General features: G+C 35.6%; 1 protein-coding gene across 3 annotated transcripts in view; it reads right to left on the bottom strand.

The window, feature by feature from the left end:
• Positions 1-18,095, bottom strand: part of Graf (GTPase regulator associated with FAK) — a 329,103-nt gene that overhangs the window by 160,095 nt on the left and 150,913 nt on the right. For all 3 annotated transcript variants that reach the window (XM_081739156.1, XM_081739155.1, XM_081739157.1), the window contains exon 3: positions 8,908-8,979. In XM_081739156.1, coding sequence (XP_081595282.1) covers positions 8,908-8,979 — 72 coding nt within the window. The remainder of the gene's footprint in view (positions 1-8,907; positions 8,980-18,095) is intronic.

Below are 18,095 nucleotides of genomic sequence, written 5' to 3'. Positions count from 1 at the left end.
TTCTTGTCCTTTTCATATTTTTTTTTCAATACCTTCTGTAGGTCTAGATACTGGCAGCCCAATTGGGGTTGGAAAATTTTACCCGATTATGACATAGCTACGATGCGTAAAGCATCTGGCTGGGAGGGATTAGGATTTCATGCAGAAGCGATTTTATCCAAATCGTCGGGAAGGTTGGCGCTCCCGCATACTTCAAGCTGTAAGAAAATAGTAAGTCGGCGCTCATTGATCTTCGGGATCAATTCATTAACCTATTTTTTGTTTAATTTATGACTTACGACCTGCTTTGCCAATCAATGGCACGCAGGATGGCGCTTCGAAAGGCCTAATCGCCGTTTAACTTAAGTATATATATTAAAATGTTTTAAAGTTTACTAGTTAGGTTATGTAATGCAAACATATAGATTGATAGTTTAACTATTATGCATATCATGATACAATACGTATGTTAATATATAGGAAAACTTTATCTAATTTTGAACTTTACTAGTTTTATGAATATGTTTTACATATTTAGTGAGAAAATACAATTAGAATTTAGATTTTGTTCATATATCATATTACATTTACATATTATGTTCGCATATTCCAATTATTATTTTGGAAAACAGACATTTAAAATGAAGAAGTAGTTTTAATGTGGAAAACATATTTAAAAAAAAAAAAAAAAAAGTTTACTTTTGTAGTTTTTACAAGTTTATCTATTGCTCAACGACTCACACAAAGGAGAGAATACCTAATTATATTTTGCTTGCTTTAAATAATTCATACAGGTAGAAAATTTTTAATTCAATTCACTTTATTAGAGTTTTATTCCTGTCAATTTGAGAAAAGTATCAGTTGGAACTTTCGCTACATAGTTCATTTGAAAAGTGTGATTGTGATTAATGAATTACTTTGTTGTTTATCTGATTATTTTCATGTTCAAGAGTTTGAAAGGAGAGAACATCGTTTCGAATCAACACTTGTCAATAAACTCACACAACTATAACAAATTTTAGATTGAATTTGAATTTGAGAGTTGAGAATTTGAAAAATAACAGTAATAATAATAATAATGGGAAGAATTTGGTTTGTTGTACAATTCAACAGTAATTGATAGATCCTATTGTTTATAGTATGATGAGGCAATCAGGTTTAAATCTGTTAGGCACGTTGATATTGATAATGATCATCGAGCGAACAAAATGATTGTGTGCAAGGTATTTTGAGCCGTATACGTTTGAGTTCAACTGAACGGCAATTGAGCATTACAAATAAGTTAGGGCTATTTTGAGATGCCAAAGGCTGTATAGAGCGGCATCCTTGTATGGATTTTATTATGTACGCGTATTTTTGACGTGATGTCAAAGGCCATTAAAGGGCGACTCACGTTTGGAGGTAGATACTCCTTATTATCTCCCGAATACCTAGCTTGTTTCTAGACGAGTAGGGAATGCCTTTTCTAAGTATTTAATGCGTTTAGAGGTGGATTGTATATCCCTCTTATTATGTGATATGTGTTTGCGTTTAATGCCCGTAAAATAGAGTTGTAATATGCCTTTTGCCAATAAGATGTTTGTTGAAAATGAGATTCAGAAATGATTGTATCAGCCAAAGGTCGTATGTTCGCCAATGTTATACAAGTTCCGTGCGCTAGTGTTGATGCCCACATACTTATTGCAATAAATAAATAAGTAAAATAAAAGTTTACGTTTGTTGTAACCAATGCTGATAATTAAAAAAAAAAAAAAAAGAAAAAGTGAGTTGACATGTGAATCCCAAAATTATTTAAAACAATTTGATGAATCTCTTGTTTGTTGTTTGAGCAATACGATTATTGAGACTTGATAGTATATTTGATTTTGCATTCTTTTAGTACTTTTGATTTTCAGTAAATTGAGAATATAGTATTTTGAATAATTAGTATGTGATTTATGTCGTAACTATTTTACGAATTTTTGTTTTGGAAATTCTTTTGAATTATTAATATTTTGCATTTATGAATATATACATATTAGTTGATATAGTCATTTTGATGTTATTTTAGAAAATTTGAGTATTAATTAAGTTTGTTGTAAAAGGTGCATATATACACATACCACACTACACAAACTACGTATTAGAAATTTCGATATTACCATTCGTTACGTTGTTAGGCTACATTTTCGAAATCGATATACACATTTTACTATTGTTTAGTAGTTAAGCATTCTCTATATTAATGTTCATTTGTACATTTATTTGGTTTAATATGTTTAAGTATATCATGTGTTTTGCAAGATATAATTGAAAAGTGAATTAAAATATTTTTTATTATGGTGAGAAACCAGTATTTGAAAAATAAATAAATAAATAAATAAATAAATAAAAGAGAATATAAACTGAAAAAATGAACAATCTATTAATGGTGGCATAAAGGTGGCTTTGTTTAAACAAAAGGTGGCTTAATTAGAACTTAAAAGTGGCTTAATTCGGATTTACAAGTGGCTTCATGTAAATCAAAGGTGGCTTTAAAGAACATAATTGGTGGCTTTAACAAAGGTGGCTTGTCGTCATACAGGGTGAGCAACCTCACAGTTAATAAGTGAAGTGATATATATATACAGTGCAGTCCCAATACGTCGAATTTTTATAGTGAACCCCTAATCATCTTCGATTCATATACAGTGTTCCCCCAATATAGTGATTCTCTAATAACACTTCAGTACACTAGTGGAGTGAATTATATACAGTGTAGTCCCGATATACTGAATCTTTATAGTGAACTCTCGGCGACGGTTGATTTATATACAGGACGTTCCCAAAATACAATGACCATTAAGTGACATTCCAGTATGGACTATTAACCCTTCAACGGCCAGGGTTCTCTTCACAAATTGAAGCAATTTGCTCGGACACTGCTCGGGCCCCAATAGGTTGTCACCGTCCTACGGCTCATTTTTTGCAATTTAAAAGAAACATTGAGAAAATAGATTTACTCTGAACTTTATTAATCAACCCTCGTATAGATCCAAATATTCTAGAAACTCTTTGTCATCGCTTTGGTATTTCTTTTCATCTGTGTTAGTAGACTTCCGTTAGATTTCGCAACCATATATGGACATACGACGCAGAAACAACGACCCTCTTTGTGAACGCTCTCAGTCCCTAACAAACGGGAAAGTCGCAAAAACACTTTACTTCTTGACAGTGCTCAACGCTGATTTGATTATTTAAAATGTCCGCACTTCTTTAGCCAAAGAGTGTGAACTTGTCATCATACGTCATCACCGAAGGGCCCCAGCCTGGATGACATATACGCAATAGCAGAATTGGGGGCAGGGGCAGTTGCTCTGCGGACAATCGACGGATGACTCGTCGATACTCTCTCGCGCCTTCTCTTTTCCTAAGAGCAGCGTTTAAGCTGCCTATCTACTAGAGGGTTATACACATATAAGTATTCTGTTGATACGCTCAGTGTTAAGCCAGAATAAACAAAGTTTCTGAATGTGACAACGGCAGTGCGTGTTTTTGTACAGTAACATTTACGTAAGTGAAATTGTCTGATGGTGCGTCGATAATCTCATGGAATAGGACTCACATTTACCACATCTATTGGGAACTCTCAGTGCGGAAGCAGCGGTCAAGAGTCAACCTTGGGACTTCAACTTCAACAACAACACACATCATCGAGCACAGAACAGCGGGGGAGTGATATCGACAGGCTGGCCGAAGAGACACGTGAGTTAAATACCCTAATGCCACCTCTTCGTCTATTATTAAAACAAAGCCACTAGCGTAAAAACAGTGTTAGATTATTCATGGTGAATACATTGTAAATACAAACGTATGTAATATTTGTGCTTTTATAGTAGCATTATACTCGTTTTACCAAAAGGTAATTTTATCATTTGCATAGTTAATATCAAATTCTATTGTACTCGTAGCCTAACAAATTTATTTACGTTGTCTACACTTTCGTTTATTGCGTTTCCGGCTACCGCATGACGAAACTGTAGGCATGGGTAAGTGATCGTATACGTCGTAAAGTAGCTGGAAAATAAGAGAAGGAAGGGGCGCGGTATGAGACTGAGAAATTAATCCGAACCACGACGCAAAATAACGATTACAATCACATATCCACACCAGTAGAAAGCAAACATAATCAAAGGCTTGATCTGCTGTGTGTTGCTGTCTGCAGTACTATCACCGCCTATATGATGTATCCAGAGTGTCCCACCTAACTCTGCGACTGAAATAGTTTCAAAGCGAAAAAAAAATGTGACACATCCAGTTGTGCAGCAATGTACCCATGTCAGCGGGCGAGAAACTTCTGTGAGACGCAAGTGCCCCCAAGTCCCCCATCATAGGGCCCCAGGGGCCAACTTCAAACTTTCAAATAGCACCATCGGTCGAGTTATATTTCTTTCGATAAATCATAGAATATGCAACAACGCATATCAGAAATATTTACTATATGGGATTTCAAAATGGCCGCCAAAAATATATGCTCGGTGACAAGAAAAACGTGCATTTTTGGCGGCCATTTTGAAACCCGTGCTTCATATGGCAAATGTTTCTGTTGTATCTATCCAGAGAAATATCATCCGCCCCCTGTTCCCATTTGAAATGTTGCGGTTGACCCCTTGAGCCTTATGATGGGGACCCTGGGGACTTGCTTCTTACAAAGTTTTCTTGGCCCTCGACATGAGTACATTCCTGTGCAATTGGATTTGCAACATCTCTTTTCGCTTCGCAGGAATTTGAGATCACAATGTTCGATGCCATGTTAAGACATAAAATATATTTGTGGCGGCTATTTTGAAAAACATGCTTCATATAGCAAATGTTTCCTATATGTGTTGTTGCACATTCCATGATCTATCGAGAGGGGTACCACTCGGTCCCTGTTGCCATTTGAAAGTTTGAAGTTGGCTCCTGGGGCCCTATGATGGTGATCCTGGGGGCACTTGCTTCTCACAGACTTTTATCATCCCCTGACATTGGTACATTCCTGCACAACTGGATCCGTCACATTTTTGTTCGTTTCTCAAATCTTTCAGGTCACAAAGTTTGGTGGGACACCCTGTATATTCCCACATACGACCCAACCATGATATAATGTTTACTTCTATTATAGGTAGTTGGCTCAACCCAACCATTTCATGTTCCCCAACTTGGCATTGCCTCAATCACTCTAGCATTGATGCATTCCAAGTGATGCCTGTTGCCGGAATTTTCTTTTTGTGAAGCGAGTGGCCTAACTATATTAGACTTGTCTGGATGTTCATGGCTAGTGCTGCCAACTTTGGAACTCGTTTTTCTTTTCGACTCTAGGTACGTCGGTTTCCTGCATAGTCGGTGCTTCTTGTTTTGTTCATTCTAATATGCACAGCTCGTGATCAAATGTGGCGCATTATGGCCAACTTCGTCTTTTCCGTATTTTTCGTACTTCTGTTTTTTCTATTCTCTTTTGTTAGATTGTACCACTAATTATACACGCCATATCTTATGTTCTACATGACACTGAATATTGCACTCAATTCATATAGTGCTCTTTGCAAAACATGTACTTTTTATTGCAGTTGGCAACACTGTTAACCGTACTGGTGGCCTCCACTTGTTCCCTATTGTGGCAAGTCTTTCTATACATCACTTGCCAGCATTGTATTTTGCAGTGCCCCCCCCTTTTTTTTTTTGCGGAATTTGCACTTTCCCCCTTGTCCAACCTTGCTGTTTCCCGAACTTCCACCCCTTATATTTCTTGAACCTATTGCTATGGGCAGCTAATTTTTTGGGAATGCTCATCTCTGTTACAGCTCTTTCAATTGGCATAGGTCATATCTTTCACTGCAGCTATCATTTTCGGAAGGTTCCCTTGTCAAAGGCTTCACTGGAAGTCCATGCTCCTTTCCCGGAAAAATTTGAAAATTGACTGTCTAGAAAATGAAGCTATAAGTACTTCTGAATGGAGTTTTCTTCTCCACCGTGAAAAATATTAATGAGTATGATGGTGCAAGAAGGAACTCATATTTTAGAACTTAGGCTAAGAAAGAAGGATGATTTTTGCAAGTGAATGATGGTGGAAGAATTCACCGAATGATAATGTGGAAGGAAACGGGAGTATCCCAAGAAAAACCCCGAACACGATGGTGTTCTCCACAAAGTTACATGGCCGGGGATCAAACCACGGACACACGCACCACAGCTAAGCGCTCTACCACTGAGCTACCGTGCTTCCCTTAAAGTAAAAGGAACCAAAGTAAGTTAGTTAAATAAATCAGAATTTAAGCACTTTTTTTTTTTGTAAAATGATAACATACAATGCATGGAACTGAAATGAAATGACCTTCTTTAGTTCAAAAATTAAATTTTTTATCTATCCCCCCTCACTCTGTGAAAAATCGGACCCTCTTATCAATTAATACAGCCAGATTGAAATTTACCCTTTTATCATTCTTTCCTTATTTATCTTCTTTCTCTTTTGTGTGACTGCTCAGTAATCCCCCCCCCACACACAAAGTTTGCGTGGAGGGAAAGATACTCGAGCAACTCAGCACCATCGGAATCGCCACCTCTGAAAATTGACTTGAGGTCACACTGCATGTGTTAAAATGTACTTTTACTTTAATCCCTTTATGGATGCTAAGAGTTAAGAATGTTCAATAATCAATAATTAATAATTATTATTATTAATAATAATAATAATAATAATAATAATAATAATAATAATAATAATAAAAACTACGTATCAATACAGAGTACAGGAAATCACATCGGTAGGAGGGACGGGGAAAGTGATTGTTACATTTTATCAAAATGGAGAAATCTAGTTGAACAAGACATACAAAGTTTACTTTTAAAAATTTAAACTACATGTATCACCATAAAGCTATTTCAGCCAAGTCATTTCCAATCCAACGAAATGCTCTGTGACGTCAGTTTCCTGCTCCTTCTCTCAGAAAACTACAAGGAAGAAAAAAGGAAGCCTGGCGTTAATAAAATACCGTAGTAATAAGCAAACAAGAATATCGATACCACAGTCGGAAGATTGTGTAGGCGTACTATCGGTGGATTGTGATTTCACATACGGTGATAACATTAATTTATTACATTCTTCAATATCGTTCTTCCCCTTCTTTGCGCATTGTGTTTCTGCTTTTCTCAGATCGTAAGAGCGCGTTCCTAATTCACACATCGGCGGATTAGAAATGATTGCTCCAGCAAAAAAATGTGACAGATTAACTGTTCCAAATACGACTAGGCAGTAGTTCTCAACCACGTTTGCTTGGCATTCCTCTTTGTGGACCCTAGATACTTCACGCCCTCTTCGAGAGACCTGGGCTCGATTCCCAATGAGAGCTTATACAGTTCGGATCCTACGTTAAATTGTAGGTTCACGTCTCATACTGGATCGGTCCTACGAACGCTAAACTCCAATTCAATTCACCCCCCTCCCTCTAGACACTGGTTGGTCTGATCTCTTTTGCAATTTCAAACTAGTTTTCAGCATTGAATTCTCAAGCTTCAATAATAATAATAATAATAATAATAATAATAATAATAATAATAATAATAATAATAATAATAATAATAATAACACCGTTGGTATAGTGGCTAGCGCGTGCGCGTGTGGTGCACTTGGTTCCGGGTTTGGTCCCAGTGTGACAATGCCAAAAAAAAGAGCAAGACCCACTTGCACATTTAGGGGAAGAGGTATATATATATATATATATATATATATATATATATATATATATATATATATATATGATTGATCGAAAACGGACTATATTAGTTTCGAATCTGTAGCTCTCGGAGTCGTTCAGATGGCGTTTGAGTCCGAAGTCCTCATTCACACCCCCGGAGGGAGATAAAATGGTAGCATGTAAAAATATCGAAAGTGAACCACATTAGTTTAGATCACTAGTTTTCAGCGTTAACTGTTGGCAGTCATGATGCCGTTTACGCCTACGTTCAGCCTCCAGTGGGAACAAGACACCCTGAGCATTCCTAGAGGGAAGTGGGAGGGACAGACATAAAAATGATTTTAAAAAGTCTGATATTAGTGTCGAATCCATAGTTTTCAGTGTCGCTTAGATAAAGAATGACACTCCAGATGCCATTTTAAGTTCAAATTTGTCCCCCATTAGCATCCTGAAGGGGGGTGAAATTGTGACGTAAAATCATTTGAAAATAACCGATATTAGTGTCGAATGCGTAGTTTTTGAGGTTGCTGAAATAAATAGTCCTACTTCCAATGCCGTTCAAACCCAAGTCCATCCCCATTTGCAGAGGGTGGGGTGGGTAGGTGAAAAATAAAATGTAAAAAATGACTCTGAGATTTGTGTCAAATTCATAGTTTTTAGAGTCGAGAAAACATCTGACCGGTTTGAAATGACTTTTGGATGATATATAGTACCCACTTCAAGCTGGAATTTTTATTCATATCAATTTGGTTCAAGGTGTATTCTATGGGGGTACGGTGTTTCAATATTTGTGTCAAAAATAGAATATCTTATGTATATTTTTCATTATACTTTCATGGAGATAGATATTAAAGGGGAAGGGGAGTCAAGTTTTCCCATAAGCCTATTCTCTTCGTGCGAAGAACAGACATTTCAGCTAGTAATAATAATAATTCTTACTAATGTTTTATTTCTTTTCACCAAAATTTCTGTGTAAAATTGTAATAATAATTATTATTATTATTTAATAATCTTCGCTCTTAATTGAACCACAGTGCTTACGCAATAATTATTTTGCGTTTGTACGGTACTTTTGGAAAACGATCTTTGTTATAAATCTGTTTACGAATGTAATTTCATAGCTGTCAGTCGCTTGCAGCCATTTTGCTTACTCTTCACGCCCTACAGGTTGGGAACCACTGGACTAGGGTTTCTTTACGTACGTATTAAGATGAAATTATTTTACTTATTGACTTACCTTGACTCCTCCAATATGTTCCTTCCGGAAACTTTCTAGTGGAAGAATTATTTGGTCGTACGCACGCTCCAGCTGAAAAGAAATTAAGAACATAACATTAAGTTTGTTCGAAGAATGAAACTTCAAATTAAATTGAATATTAGAAATACATGGCGAGGTATAGGGTTGGTTAATTAAAAAAAAAAAAAAAATGTTACCTACCTTTATCACTAAAGAGCATACTTTTACAATTGCACACAGGATACTGTAAAACAATGAAATTAACTACGTTGTACCTAGCAGTATTTCCAGATTGGGATGCAACTATCGAATTAGGCAATTTTTAAAGTGTTCTCGATACTAAAATTTCAAATTGGACGACACACTATTTTTTTTAGCTACTTTAAATATTTGTAGACTATAACTCTTAAAAATGAGCTACTTTTTATTTATTTTCATACATAAAATTACAAAACATTATTAACAATAAAAGCTTTGTTTGTTGAGTATTCTATTCGCAATGAAAATAGTTTTACTCATCCTAACATGTTCGATACTACTTCAAATCTTATTTTAGTACATTTTAATCTTCAGATCTGAAAACACTATACTTTTCTTGAGTTTGCGCTGCTCCAGTATTACTGACCATGTTGGTGTCTCAGTTAATACGTAGGCCTAGTAGATGAACGGAGCTGAGTGAGCTTGAACATTGCAAATATAATTGTGTTACTGTATTACCCGTAATAATATAATGAGTAAAATACAATAAAAATGTCCAATGTAATGAAGAATTTAGCAAATAAATTGAAGAAGTGAGGAATGAGTGAAAAAGCGTACTCTAAACTTTGTGAAGGATATCAGAGCCCACAAATTGACTTAAGCAAACATGTAATTCCTTGGAAATTAGAAAGGTTGCTCATTTTACACCATCGTGATCTGCTCAGTTCACTGCACTCTGTTCTTCTACTTCGCTTCATGTAGTACGGGGTTTACCATAATACATAATCGCCAACAGCCCAGAGCTGCGGTCGCCGTCTGAGATGCCTGACGTATTTTTAACTCTAAGTGGTTCCATTAAACCGATAAGGATCCGAATACAGGGTGTTTCAAAACAACACCGACAACGTTTGGGAGGTGATTCTTGACACCAAGATAAGACTAAATGTACATACCAACCTCGGTCCACAAATGTTTCCTTTCGGAGTTATAGGCTACCGAAAATATGCAAAAATGGACTTTAAAGGTCCCAAAACTATAGAACCTACCGTAGTGGGGTGAAGACTTCACTTAGGAACTAGTATGTGCCTTATCCAAAAATACATGTTTCAGAATCCTAAGGTACTCACGAAGAAATGTTTATAGAGTTTGGCTAGGGCATATAATTTGAACTCTCTCCAACTAACTCTATAAAAATTGTGGCGGAAGTACCGCCAGATTCTGAAACTTGGATATGTGAATAGGGCACATACTAGTTCCTAAGTGAAGTCTTGATTCGACTACTGTATGTGCCATAGTTTTGCAGCTATGAACCTTTAAAGTTCAGTTTTCCATGTTTTCGGCAGCCTATAACTCCGAAAGGAAGCATTTGTGCACTCAGGATGGTCTATACTTTTTGTCTTATCCCTCCCTCCCAAACGTTGTCGTTGTTGTTTTGAAACACCCTGTATATGCCATTATTAAAAGTGTATAGTTCCAACACAATTTATTGTTATATTTGGGCTACAAATAGTTCAAATCCGCTACTTTTGGCGCACAACCTCGCTATTTTTTAAACCTTCACATCTGGCAACTCTGCTAAGTTGAATACCTGCGCCATCTTTGTTTTCAGTCGTTGATTTATCCATATATGGGGAATTATTTTCCCATTTTCTTAGAAATGAACTGGAAATTTAATGGTTTAATTTTACTGACCTTTTCTTTAAATCTGGCTAACATCATGGGAATTAAATTCTCGTATATAATTATAATTTTAATATTTAATAAGCAAATTTAATGTATAAAATATTGCATTTATATTTAATACAAATTCATTTTAAAAAACATATGGACATTCAAGAAGACTTGAAGGGAAAAATCAATCTCATCACTAATATTTTAATGTATTCAAAAGAAACCAGAAAAATAAATCTCCATATAAATCAGTAAGCAACAAAAATATAAGGATGCCATACAAACTCAACATCGTTAATATCTCTAAAGCTAAAATATATTAATTAAATATGGTAGTCGGTGAGAGAAATCTCAGGAGCTGAGTCAGGAGAATACGGTGGATGAAGAACGGTTTCATACTGCAATACATAGAGCGTCTACAACGTCCTTTGAGCGACACTTGCATACTATGAGCACATTACGTCTTCTGAACATTTGTAGATGCTTGCAGGCAAAGTTGTGGTATATTTTATGGAGTTCAGCTTCGCAATGATCTAAAGTGATGTCTTTTTTTTTTTTTTTTTCCGACGGAGGAATATATGACGAATCAACCTTACTATAGATCGTCATATCAGCAACATCTAAGTGTTTTGGAAACCGTCCTGGAATTTTGATCAAGATTCAACCATTGTCATGACCGTTTATGAATGTCAGACAATGTGATGCAAGAAATCTTCCCGGTTATTCCTTACACTCAGAACACTGGTATCTTCAGACGGCAATCCTTTGGCCAGTATCAATTCATATTCATGTAGCATTCATGAATCGAACTTAATCATCTTCCTAACTGCACAAAGCTGCCGAACGAGACTGATATGGATGCAGTATGCCTAAATCGTTTGCAATAGCACGAACAATTTTCCAACTGTCTGCTTCCACGGTATTCCTGAGGAGCGCATCCGAACACCATGGCTGAGCGGTATCCAGAGACTCATTTTGCAATGCTGTGGCACCACAACAAAGTTTAACAAACCAACGGCAAATGATGGATTCATTCGCCATTCATGACCCAAATATACTGTTGATTATTTTTTGTGACTTGCTCTGGTGTACACAAGAGGCGAGGTCAAGGTTTGAACTCACCTTGAAGAAGAAAATAAACATTTACCATATTAAGGCATTGCTTGAATGTGTACTGACTTAGTGACGTTAGACATGTGACCTTAGTCCATCCCAGTGTTGTGTTGTTTCCTACTAGATGTGAAACGGACATTTCATTCGCACCAACCTAACATTGGAAATATGCATACATGTAGAAGTTACGGTCAGTGGGAGCTATAAGAAGTTCATTTTCCCCAGAAGGCAGAATAAGCAAGTTGATTTTTTTAAAAGATACTGCTGCGCGTACAGAGTTCACAAATGAAGGGTGTTACTTTTTGAACAAATACATGCAACTTTAATTAATTAGCATAACCAAAAGGAAAATATAGTAGGCATGAATTGTTACATCATATATATAATGTTATATGAGTTTATCAAATGTTCACGCTAGAAGAACAGCCCAATAACTTTATCTATCTAAACTCTAACAACTCGACTGGTTTTAAATATCTGCCTACTGCAAACTTACGCGTGACATTTCAGTCAATAGTACAGAACATTGGACTTTTCCGTTAGTTCCACTACATTCATTATTTAGCCGATTAACTCCTCAGCGAATCGTAAAAATACGTACACGAAGAGGAAATTCCCTTTTACCCCATCACTGCTAAAAACATTTTGAAACTTACATTGAAGTGCGCATGAACCACCTATCACAGAGGTGGGAGGGAGGAACGTCTATGAAACCACCGAAATTTCAATATTTAAACAAGTGCACTCTGTTTTATCAAATACGAAGAGCAAACTATAGATACCAGACATTCGTGACGTTACTGGCTCGACTATCGTTAGAGAATGCAATCCTGGGTTCTCGTTCATTTTCACCAGACTCGAAATCACATGATTGACAAGGGAACTTATGCTTTTATTTATAATGCGCAGACAAATCAAGTACATAATATATCCTTTGGAAGTCACTAGATAATGACTATAACCATATGCAAAGTCGAATCAACACTTACTTGGGTCCCCAGCGGGAAAGATGAGGCCTCTATCATGTCTTAATGTTCAATAACATTAATGCATCACCTATTTTGAAGTCCTAAGTAACAAAATTCGTACATGTGTAAATAATATGAAGAGATTAAAAAAAAAAAAAAAAAAAAAAAAAACGCATAACTCTTTTCCACCCATATGATTCCCTACAAAACATTATAAAATGACTTACCTACATCTTGATATGGCAAAATTATGTATTAGGTGTGTACAATGAAATGTCGTTTTGTGGAGATCTGAAGGCTAAGAATCGCTGGGTGAATAGGCGTGTGCCCATTGAGATACTGTTCGAAGAGCTGTGCGAAAGGCAGTAAAATCCCGTCCTTGCATGCAGTAGTCGTTTTCTGTATGTGAGAAAGACCGAGAGAGGGCTGCAAAAACTATGTTGAACCGTGATATGCGGACGTTACTCTGTAAATGGAAATTGAAACAGGGCGTGCAACCATATATGGACAATTCAGTGTTGGTTCAAGAAGTTCCGTACTGGCAATATCAGTCACTGATGGACGGAAATGATAATTGGGAACAAGCACCAAATGTGTGAAAAATGGCCGATGTGAAAAGGGATAGCCTATACACTATGTCAAACGGCACAACAGCTTGCTACAAAGATGAGCGTTTCCCCAAAAATCATTACCATCCATAAGAAAGGTAATACGAAAGGTAAAAAAATGGATCAATTGAGTACCACATCAACTTGGTGAACAGTAGGGGTGTTCCAAAAACCGGTTAACCGGTTTCGGTTCGGTTTGTACCTTAAACCGAATCAGTCGGTTTGGACTTCAAACCGTTTCGGTTCGGTTTGGGAACGGTTCGGTTCGGTTCGGTTTGGGAACGGTTCGGTTCGGTTTGGTTTGGGAACGGTTCGGTTCGGTTTGGGAACGGTTCGGTTTTGGAACAGTTCGGTTCGGTTCGGTTTGGGAACGGTTCGGTTCGGTTCGGTTCGGTTTGGGAACGGTTCGGTTTGTAGAATGGTTCGGTTCGGTTTGTAGAATGGTTCGGTTCGGTTTAAGAACTGTTGGAGCCTGTTTGTGGACTATTTTGTTCAGTTTAAGTTCAATATTCGAAATCGATGGAAATGCAGTTTGCGTTATTAGGAATCGTCGAACCTGAGATTACAATAAGTGTGTAATGTTTTCGGTATAACTTTATTCAGATGTAAAATTATTTCGATATTACTGAAACAATTGAGGGTTTATACTGTGGGGATACTTTTACTGATGCTTTGGAAATTGAAAAAAACTCTTAATATCAGTTGGAAGACAACTTTACAGCATATGCAGATTTAGAATAGATACCCTGGAAGGGGGGACAATTACTTGAAAGATGGATGTTATTCCAGGGGAAGCTTCGTTTAGAATAAAAATTAAACTCATCCTGAAATGACTGAGTGGCCAATGGTTTACGACCTGTATGGTGAAATCAAATACAGAGCAGTGCACATGCCTGATTTTTCTCGTGCCTGTTTTGATACGTTGTTTCCGGCCAAACGTTGCTTTTGAATAAAATGGGCAAAATAAAATATCTTCGGCAACTTTTGCTGTTATTAAATTAATATTGGGTCTATTATTAATTCTTGCAACGAAAAAGTAGAGGCTAATATTAGTTATATTAGCCTTTAACTTAAGAATAATTAAAACAATTGACATTGTCTTTTGTTCTTAAAAACAAAGAAAGAAGTTTTCACTTGGCCCTTCATCTTCAAGAAGGAGATACAACATAACAACAAACTGTATTTTTTATACTTGAACAAAGGCGCCAGAGCAAAAGCATTGTTGTAGGCTGGTAAATAATTGAAGTTTAAGCCAAGGTTACTTAAAAGAAAGGTTGGGCTATACGCGCAAACGCCTCGCTCTTCGTTTTGCGAGATGCAAGTATGTATTCAAACGTACGAAGCAGGCAAAATATGTCTTTTTTTTATTTCTTTATGCATAACATTTTTCCTATCGCGAGTCTCTCCTACATAAGTCAGCAACAAAGAAAACATATTTTAATGTAATTTCCATCATGGAAAATTAACAATGTATATTGTATGATAGTTATTTATTTTTCAATGAGCTAGGTAATTTTTGTATCACAACTATATTTTAAATTAATTTATATTTGAAGTGCTACTGTGAATGTATGTATGTAAAGTTACAGATAAATATGTGTGCTACCAGAGCAATTCCTGCAAAGTGCTGGGCCTGGAGATAAAGTAAATTTCTGAACCAATGATGAGGTGAGTTCCACGCCAAGCATGAAGAAATTACTTTGTGATCATTGATAGGGATATTTCATTAAATATTTAAAACAATTGGAAATTGTTATTATTATTATTATTATTATTATTATTATTATTATTATTATTATTATTATTATTATTATTATTATTATTATTATTATTATTGGTGCATTCAGTTGTAGTAGCCCTTTGACACCTAGAGTTTTATGTTATTGAATATAGGACATTCAGACGTGAAGTTTAAAATCTGGAAATTTATACCTATTCCACGTGAATTTTATAAAATGTAATCCTTCCATGTTAAACGTCACGTAGGCTATCTTCCACAGGTTTATGTTTAATGTACCTAATGATGTTATAATTGCACTTTGCGACATTCATAGTATTAATTTCTAAAAAATGTATTTGGTTCATATCTAAATACTTTGTATCTTAATATTACTCATTGTCGAGAAAACCTTATTTCTCGTCTCGTCTCGTAATTTTTGTAGATGTATCGTCTAGACTCGACTTTCTCTCTTTATATACAAGTGTGCAGGCGGGACATAGAGCCCGGTTCCTCTATTTACACCTAGCATTCTTTTCCTTTGCTTCAAGAGAGCTTGGTTTCTCCTTTATACCAGCGTTTGTGTGCAAAGCAGGGTTGGCAAAAACCATGGTTTTTATTAAAAAAACCAAATAAACCGGTTTTTTTGGTTTAAACCAGGTTTTTTTGGTTTAAACCAGGTTTTTATGGTTTAAATAATTTGCTCTATATATTCATATCATATATGGACAGAAATAAGTTTGTTTCGCCTTGATGTTATTATGCGACAACCGAGTTATGCTGGAAGTGGTCACATAAGCTTAAAGCGGAATAAAAACCACTTCTCGAGTTACATCCGAGGGAAATTGTCCTCCATTTGAACTCGGAACCAGGACTAATTGGCCACAAATGCGATACGTCTGCCTACTCACTCACGAAGGAATCCTGATAAAAATCGTTGTATTGATCTTTACATACTTCTTAATATAACTGTCAAGAGTCATTTCAGAGGGACAAAAAGATAAACAGTTGCACAAGTGAAACCATTACACAGAATTACATACGAACAATTTCAAAGTACTACGGAGTTCAGAAGAACTAATTTAGTTCCAGTTAGTTAACAACGACTTTTGTTGGTCCAAATTAAAGAAATACACCGACTTAATCTGCATATCAATAAGAAAAGTGAATAAAGATACGAATTATTTGAGTCCACTTTGGCTCAGACTCATTTATACATAAATAGATACCAAAGATACTTATTTCACTAAAGGCCTTTCTGTATAACCCTTCCCCCCCCACACACACAAAAAGTACAGCATTTTCGATGTATTTTATCAATAGTAAACATTGAAACGAAACAATATTTAGAATTTTTCTTCGATTGCAATTACATAACAATAATAACTACAAAAAATCACAAAATAAACATTTATAAACTTATTAAAAAAAAAGTTGCTTTTGTAGTATAATCTTTTTGAGTAATGAATGGAGAATTTAGGTCTGAATATAATACGAATAATATACGGGAGTGAAACGTGATAACCCACAAATGTGTGTTCATCAAGATTTTACAAATACTTACACTTTTACGAACATTTTTTGTTTTTTGGTTTAAACCAGTTGGTTTTTTTGAAAAAACCAGCTGCTTTAAACCTTGGTTTAAACCACCTTGGTTTAAACCAGCCAACCCTGGTGCAAAGATTTATATATACATATATTTGTGTGAGATGTACAGTATATAAAATCAGAGGAGGCTTTAGTTTTCTCCAGTATATCGTCCATTTTTCTTTCCCTTTTTCCTTCTGTTTCTCGTTATTATTGGTATTATTACTGTTACTATTATTATTATTATTATTATTATTCGTTAAATAGTTTGGTTTATGCCGATGTAGCCACACGTGTGGTTGTTTCACTATAAATGTGGTTATTGTTTCTGTTGTTTCGTTATTTTGTTGTTGTTCTTTCTGTTTTCTTTATTATGTTTCGTCTTCCGTGTCTCGGTATTTTCTTCTGTTATAATTGTTGTTTCACTTGCTTTTAATTCTTGTTTGTTTGATCTTTTGGTTCGATCTTTCGGTCTGTATTAAAGCCTTTTTCTGTGTGTGTGTGTGGGGGGGGGGGTGCTTCTTTCTCTCTTTTGTGGTTTCTGGTTGGGATGTTTGACTTTTTTTTCTGGGTTGTAGCTTCAATTTTTTATTCATTCTGTGTTTCCAGTTTCCTTGGTTGGATAGGTTATGCCTTATACCGTTTATTGTACGTATTTTGTCTGTGATATAAACTACTTTATTATATGATGTAGATTTATACAGTTCTGATATTTGTTTTCTGAATAATTTGTGTATATATGTTGGCCATCATCCGTTCAATTGAAAAGTGGCCAACTTAGACAGGTGGTCAACTTACAGAAAATAAGTGTGATCGGTGTATTTTTAGAATAAAATTTCTAGTATTATTTGATTGTAAAATTTTAATAAGCAATACCACGACATCTGCTTTTAAATAATGTATATTGAGTAATCAGCACCTTTTTCTTCCTGAAAACTAGTCTGGTACACTGAATTATTCGGATGGAAAAGACAATCACACAAACAACCATAAAATTGAAACATATGCACGCAGTTTATTGAAATTGGTATTGTAGCACACTGAGTTATTCAGATTGAAAACAAGAAAAGGAAAATTATAAATTCAATAATTTATGTGCAGTTTATATGATTTTTTTTTTTTCGGCAGTGACAAATATTTTCTGCAGATACCTTTCGAAGAGTAGCAGATCAGTTATTAATAACAAATTTATTCATTGTGATTCATTCTAGACGTATGTCTTTTTTTGCATATATGAACATTCTAATTTTGTAGTAACTACCTCTTCATAATGAGCTACAAGTGTTTCCCTTGGAGCGAAAGACGTTTTGAGAAAGTCTTAACCCT

The sequence above is a fragment of the Thermobia domestica genome, chromosome 14, assembly GCF_964235325.1.
Source record: "Thermobia domestica chromosome 14, izTheDome1.hap1.1, whole genome shotgun sequence".
Classification (NCBI taxonomy): Eukaryota; Metazoa; Arthropoda; class Insecta; order Zygentoma; family Lepismatidae; genus Thermobia; species Thermobia domestica.
This window is presented reverse-complemented; position numbering and strand designations above follow the sequence as displayed.